This window comes from Cucurbita moschata, unplaced genomic scaffold, assembly GCF_002738365.1.
Source record: "Cucurbita moschata cultivar Rifu unplaced genomic scaffold, Cmos_1.0 Cmo_Scf00060, whole genome shotgun sequence".
NCBI lineage: Eukaryota > Viridiplantae > Streptophyta > Magnoliopsida > Cucurbitales > Cucurbitaceae > Cucurbita > Cucurbita moschata.
In genome coordinates, this window is record NW_019268576.1 from 722,341 (window position 1) to 729,490 (window position 7,150).

Here is a 7,150-nt window from a genome sequence, read left to right on the forward strand (position 1 = left end):
TCTCCTTTTTCCGCCATTATTTTATTTTAATCATACTTTTAATATTTATCCCCCAAAAAAAAAACCAAAATAAATAAATAAAACTCTACCTCCGACATAAGTAAATTAATTTACTCAACCTAGATATAGTGTGGGCTATTTGAACAATTGTGTTTATTTTTGGCGGCTGTTGGGGAAATCAACTTTAATGGTTAGCATTCATCTTATCCAATAATTACGTGAATTATTCCTAAGCAAATCCTTTGGAAATGAAATTATTCCAATTAAAAGGCCAGAATATCGCTCTGTGTGTGTTAATGGGCCGACAAAAGTGGATTTTGGCTCACGGGTGGCTTACTATGGGGCTCAGAACAAAGCCCATTTGGTTATGGGCCTACTTTTTACACTACGGCCCTACTCCCAGCCTGTTGTTATCATTTGTTGTCCAATTCGAAGTGGAAATTGTGAACGTCTAACTTAACAGACCTTGAAAACAGTAAGTACAATCCAATTATTGTTGAGCTATACTCATAGTGGCTCGAGAGCTTACCTGATTCGGTTGTAAATGGAAGTTATCTGCAGCTGCAGAGAGCTCAAACATTTGACAATTTCATCCCATCCTCTTTGCTAGCTACATATGGTGAAATCAAACCCAGATTCAGTTGAGGAAAGTTGAAAATGAAAAACAAAAAGGGACAGTTTCAGCTGAACAAAGCTGACCTTGAAGAGTTGTTTCGAATTCCTTGAGTTGAACCATGAAACCGACGTTCGGAGAAGCCTGTGGTCGTCTACTCTTGACATGTTCCAATGCTTCAGTTAGATTCATACCACGTTTTTTCATCAGATAGGCAAGTGTAATGGTTACACTGCAAGGTAAATGAAGAAAGTTTACATCTAACACGGAAGAATTATGTCAATATGCAGAAGATTAAACAGTTGAATGAATCAGAATGCTCGACAAATTCTATGAGTTGGGAAGGAGGAAAACAATATATATTGTTTTTAAAAAGAGAGAGGAAAGTCTTCGCAGAATTGGTGCCAAAGCCAACGACTGAATCAGAATGCAAAATCACCTTCTGGATACTCCAGCAAAGCAATGAATCAAGACCCCTCCAGATTGTCTTCCTTCCTCAATAAAGTTGAAACAATCATCGAAGTGCTGCTTAATATCGGCATCTCTAGTGTCCACGACTACCTCGATTTGCGCACAACAGGAAATGACATTTGATGTCAGCAGTAGGATATACATTTGAAAGAAAAACTATGATAAGCACTGATAACTTGAGTTCAGAACATGAAGCCTAAACAGCAATGATACTGTAAGTCGTTCACGGTATTATTAAGATGCATAATGAATATCCCACATGAATAGTAGGATGTGAGGAAAAAAATTGTCTTTAAGAAGATGCAACTAGAAATGAAATAATCAAGTAAAATCCTCGTTGGTTGAGAAATGCAGACTGAATCATTCTCCATAGGTGTAACAGCCCAAGCCCACCTCTAGCAAATATTGTCCGTTTTGGCCCGTTACGTATCACCGTCAATCTCACAGTTTTAAAATGGAATGCTTTGTTCCCCTTTCCAATTGATATGGGATCTCACAATCCACCCCCTTGGGGGCCCAACATCCTCGCTAGCACACCACCCAGTGTCTGGCTCTGATACCATTTGTAACAGCTCAAGCTTACTGCTAACAAATATTGTCCGTTTTGGCTCATTACGTATTGTCATCAGTCTCATGGTTTTAAAAAGCATGTGTTAGAGGGAAGTTTCCCTCTCCAACGAATATACGATGGGATGGGAAGGGAAGTAGCTAGAATTCTAATAAACATTGGGTAAAAGTACTAAGTTATGGGACATGTACAAAAAAATTGTTGCACCAAATTGAAGTTGGAACTTCATACATACCTCCAACTACTTTATATACGAAATCATTTGGATTAGCAGGTGGCATGGAACAAGCAATGGTTAAAATGTGAGTGATATTCAATTTCTTCAGTTCATCCTTGTTATGGGCAGCTCCAATAGAACCTAAGAACACACCCTGAGAAACAACAAAGAACAGCAGCTTCAGAATGCAGTTTAAGCAGAAGTCTGAACCACTTACTACAATAGTAAACACAATCAACCAGCCAAAAAGTTTAGAAGGGTGAATTAGGATGACTTTTGAAAGGATGAAAATTGCTATTACCCAAAGTATTTTTCAAAATTTTCATGGTGTTTAGCCAAAGTAATTTAGTGAATTCGAGAAACAAAGATTATGTAGTGTTTTTAAAGAGTATTTCACGTAAAAGCACTACTCTCAAAAGTCATTCTAGACTCGTTCTAATTAGGATTACCTCTTCAATTTGGCAAGGAATTCCGTCGTCTTTTAGGCTTCTTCTTGCACCAATGATATTCCAAAGCGCAGATAATCGAACACTCAAATCAGCTTGATCCATTTCCATAGTTGAAAACCAAAACCAAGTCCTGTATGTTCTTTCTTTTCCTTCCCCTTCAAAAAATGCACGGCAGATTCTTAAAAACGTCCCAATTTACATGGTTCATCATTTGAAGTTGGAAATTGAAATGCACACGGATCCAGACAAACAAATGGAGATTATCACGGATTCAAATTATATACATGATATCATAAGTCCATGACCTGAAATTCAACAGTACTCAATAATACAAGGTGATGAAGATTGTATTAGATTCAAAGAAAATTGGAGGATCGATGAACTGAATTAATTGCACAGAGGTAGTGCCTCAATCAAAGGCCGAAGAGCCAAACGCCGACTGTTTTAAACAAACGATTTCAAAACGCCAATTCATGTCAATATCACATCCCCAAATCTACCCCTTAGCTGACCCGCAGAAACAGGTTCTAATTAAAATAAGGAAAAAAAAACGGATGTCCAGCCATTCATACAAGATTTTTCAGATTCTCCTCTTATCAATGAATAGCGAATGACGTTTTTTCCTTCTCTATGGATTCGACTGCTGAAAAAAAGTTTCTAATCAGAGCACTCAATCAAACGAATCGATCATAACTCATGAAATCTGAAGTATTAATTTGAAATAACGAATTGATTAACCAGCGTAGTAACTGTCGGTGGCTTCCATAAACACCACGATTTTTCAATTAGGGGATTTGAGCTAGAATCGAATACCTAATAGAAAAATAATCAAAGAAAAGAAGAATCAAAATACTCACCAGGAAATTCTCGAGTGTCCAGCGGAAATGGATCGATTGGAAATCCCCGCTCAAAAAATTCTTAAACCGTTTATATGGATTCAGCCTCCATTGATTCTGCTTCTTTTACGAACAAAATACTTGTATAAACCGCGAACCTCAGTCACCGAGTCAGCGGCAAAGTTCGAAAACGTAGAAAATAATTTTTTTGTATTTTCTTGATTAAACAAATATATATTCTTTTATTTTTTTTAAATGAATTTTATTTTTAATTTTAAAAAATGATACAATTTAGGTTTTATAATATGATTGGCTTATAAAGCCTATTTGGAATTACGTGATAAAATTATTTAGCTTTGATTTGCATATCATCCATTTTTTTAATTAAAAAATTTAAACAATATATATTATTATGAAAACAGTTAATACTTTATTTCAAAAATATCTCCGAAAAAAACATAAAAAAAAACATAGTTTTCATGTACGTGTAAAATTGTCATAAATAGGAAATATTTAATTTCTAAAATTATAAGGATAAAATTATTTGGCAAAAGAAGATAGACACAATCTATTTCCACGTCAGCCTCCCATCATTTTTCACATTTATTATTAAAATTTATATCAAATTTGTATAAATATATTCTCTCAAACGAACTGCTCCACTTGGGCCTTATCCAATTACCACGCGCGGTTTGACACGTTCCATTTTCTCTCTCTCTCTCTCTCTCTCTCTAACCTTATTCCCAATTCGCGGCGAATCGCCGCCGACTGTACCAAAAATTTCCATGGCTGTTCCCCAATCTCACTCTCTTCTTCTTCTTATCTGTTTCTTTTCCTTCTTTCATGGCCGAACTTTCTCTCTTGTCATTCCAGTTACTAAAGATTCCGTAACGAATCAGTATTTGGCCTCCGTCTACCATGGCTCTCCGATTAAGCCGATCCATCTCGTCGTCGATCTTGGCGGGCCTTCTCTCTGGATGGCTTGTGGAAGTTCTACCTCCAGTCGCACGATTCAGAGCCGGTCGATTCAGTGCGTTGCGGCGACAGGCGGTGGTAGTAGATCTGGGTCTGGTGGCGGCGCGTGTGAGGTAGTTGCGGGGAATCCGTTTGGGGCTTTGGTAGGGAAGGCGTTGCTGGTTGAGGATACGGTGGCGGTGAGGGCTTTGGAACGGTCCACGGCGGCGGTGATTGTCGCTGTTCATTCTTGTGCTCCGAGGTTTCTTTTGCAAGGTTTGGCGAAATCTGCTAAGGGGATTTTGGGGCTTGGCCGGAATCAGATCTCGCTTCCTGCTCAGATTGCAACGGAGCTTGGTTTTCACCGGCGATTTTCCGTTTGTCTTTCGTCGACGAACGGCGTCGTTTTTCCCGATAGTCGAAGTCAAGACTCTGTTTATGGATCAGAGATTTCGAGTTCTTTGACTTATACGCCGATTTTGACTAAGATAATCGACGGCTCTCAGTCGGCGGAGTATTTCATTAATGTGAAGGCCATCAAAGTCGACGGAAACCGCCTCGATCTGAACAAATCGCTACTCGATTTGGACGGCGAGGACGGCGGAGGGACGAGATTGAGCACGGTGGTTCCATACACCGCACTGGAGAGCTCGATTTTTAAATCTCTGACGGCGGCATTCAGAGAAGCAGCGAGAGCAATGAACATGAAAGAAGTGGCTCCGGTGGCATCGTTTGAGGCGTGTTTTTCATCGGAAAACATGGAGATGACGGCGGCAGGGCCGAAAGTTCCGATGATTGAACTGATTCTGCAGAGCGAGATGGTTAGATGGAAAATCGATGGGAGAAATTCGATGGTGAAAGTGAACGACGAAACCTTCTGTTTAGCGATCGTCGACGGCGGATTGAAGCCGAAAAACGCCGTCGTATTGGGAGGCTATCAAATGGAGGATATCGTGCTTGATTTCGACATGGGTTCTTCAATGCTTGGATTTAGTTCCTCTTTGCTGCAGAGGAAGAGATCTTGCTCGGAATTCTCGCCGGAAAATTTACTGAAATCAACAGAATAATTTTGAGGGGGAAATTAGGATTTTGTTGCGCTTTGTTGATGATACTTTTTTTTTTTTCTTTAAAAAATTTTGAGATAAATGTTTTTTGGGTTATGACTTGTGACAATTAACTCCAAGTATTTGTAATTGAGATCTAATTTTTGTTGTTCTTCAATCATGAATATCAATGGTTTATAAATTTGGGTATTATTGTTATTTATTTTAAATAAAATACGTGAAATGTCCGGATTTTGCTCTTCAAGAGAAGGTGGAGTTATGTTCACTTTAGTCATCAGTTATTGGATTTAAATCCGTACAAGTTGACATTGTTATCAAATATAATTGGTGCTCGGTCCCTTGACTTCCAAGCATAAAAAATGACCTACAAAATAAATGAATTTGCAGAAAAGAAGGTCCATGGTCTCGTAACACCCAAGTAAATTAGGGGTACGTGAATGAATCGAAACCATATTTGAATAAGAACGATCTCGAGGATAGGATAGTTAAGAAAGACTTAAAGGGATTGAAAGTTATCACGGTCTATACCAACAAGGTGTACCTTTATTTTCGATAGCTGCGATATCCCACATTTAGTTCGGGAGGAGAACGAAACACCCTTTATAAGAGGGTGGAAACCTTTCACTAGCAGACGCGTTTTAAAGCTTTAAGAGAAAATCGAAAGAGAAAAATATCTGCTAAGCTTGGGCCGTTACAGTAGCTCGATCATTAAAACTTCAAAAGTAAACGTGTTTTGTTTAGAGCAATTCTATATTCGGTGACGTTTAGAATAGGTAATAGACCCGAGATGGTTTAGAGTAATTGTAACCATAGGTAGGTAGAGGCATGGAGAATAGTAACCATGGTTAGGTGGAGGGTGGGAAGTGGAATTTTTGTGGTTGATTAGAATATTTAGATGCTTTTATTTATTTGTTGGTGAGAGAAAAGCTGAAAATGACAAGGCGACACCCTTCCGCCATCCACGGAATTATAAATTGGGAAGGGTAAGTTTGGGAATTTACAAAAATAAGCTGAAAGGATAAGAATGGACGTGGCACCAGGAAAGTGTAGTGATATAAGTGACTCAGCGCTTATCGATATTAAAAGCCTGGCCAAGTCCTAGCGTCACATCTCTTCTTAATCCCTCTCTCCAATTATTCATACTCCTTTCTTAAAAAAATTTAAATTATTTTTTCTTTTATTAAAAAAACATTTTATTTTAGGTTGAATTATATATATTTATTTCCCAAATTATTTTATAAATCTTGTGGGCCGTTAAGTCCAAGTGGAAAGTCCATGGGCCTAAAGCTAAAGCCCATTGCCACTCTCTCCAATCGGTTTGGGTTACGATTCCAACAAATATCTTCCAATTTTTAATAATTTAAAAAATATATTTTTATTATTTTTTTTTAACTCAAAACTACTCCTGAACTCATTAACTGGTAAGATTTATAAAAAAAAAAATTAATTTTTTTTTACTATTAATATATAAATAAAAATCATTTATCGACACTTTATAATATATTTTTTTAATGTTTTTTTTAAATGTTGTACTAAATTAAATATTTGTCTATCTCATCTCTATTTTTAATTTAAATTAAAATACAATACTTGAATTAAAGTGTTATTTAACGAAAAGAATAATAATAATAAACTTTAAACTTACGTGCAACACCCTCCTAATTATTTCTCACCTTTCTGTTATGGTAATAAAAATTCCTTTCGTTTTACTCACAACTATTTTTAATTAAAAAAACTATTTTTAAAAAAAGAATAAAAGAAAAAAAAATTACTAATTCTTTTTTTAGATATTATAAATTCATTTTACAAAAATAAATGAAAATTTTCACGAAAATAATAATAAAATAGGAGCAGAGATATGGACTAGATTTAATATTCAAAATAGAGTTAAAAATTAAATTATTTTTTTATTAAAATTAAAATTGGAGTTAGAAACCATGAGTTTAGAGCGGAAAAAAAAAAAAAAAAAAAAAAAAAA

At 36.4% G+C, this 7,150-nt stretch overlaps 2 protein-coding genes across 2 annotated transcripts; one reads left to right on the top strand and one right to left on the bottom strand.

The window, feature by feature from the left end:
* Window positions 1–214: 214 nt before the first annotated feature.
* On the bottom strand, window positions 215–3,338 carry LOC111436897 (dual specificity protein phosphatase 1-like). Its single transcript, XM_023074688.1, has 6 exons — window positions 3,176–3,338; window positions 2,319–2,473; window positions 1,888–2,023; window positions 1,053–1,170; window positions 700–845; window positions 215–610 (listed from the first exon to the last, which is right to left on the bottom strand). The coding sequence occupies exons 2-6, from the start codon at window positions 2,424–2,426 to the stop codon at window positions 573–575; spliced, it is 546 nt and encodes a 181-aa protein (XP_022930456.1). The 5' UTR covers window positions 2,427–2,473; window positions 3,176–3,338; the 3' UTR covers window positions 215–572.
* Window positions 3,339–3,798: 460 nt separating this feature from the next.
* LOC111436893 (basic 7S globulin-like) lies at window positions 3,799–5,364 on the top strand. The gene has a single exon (XM_023074684.1). It carries the CDS (start codon window positions 3,940–3,942, stop codon window positions 5,173–5,175), a length of 1,236 nt encoding a protein of 411 aa, XP_022930452.1. The 5' UTR covers window positions 3,799–3,939; the 3' UTR covers window positions 5,176–5,364.
* Window positions 5,365–7,150: the final 1,786 nt, after the last annotated feature.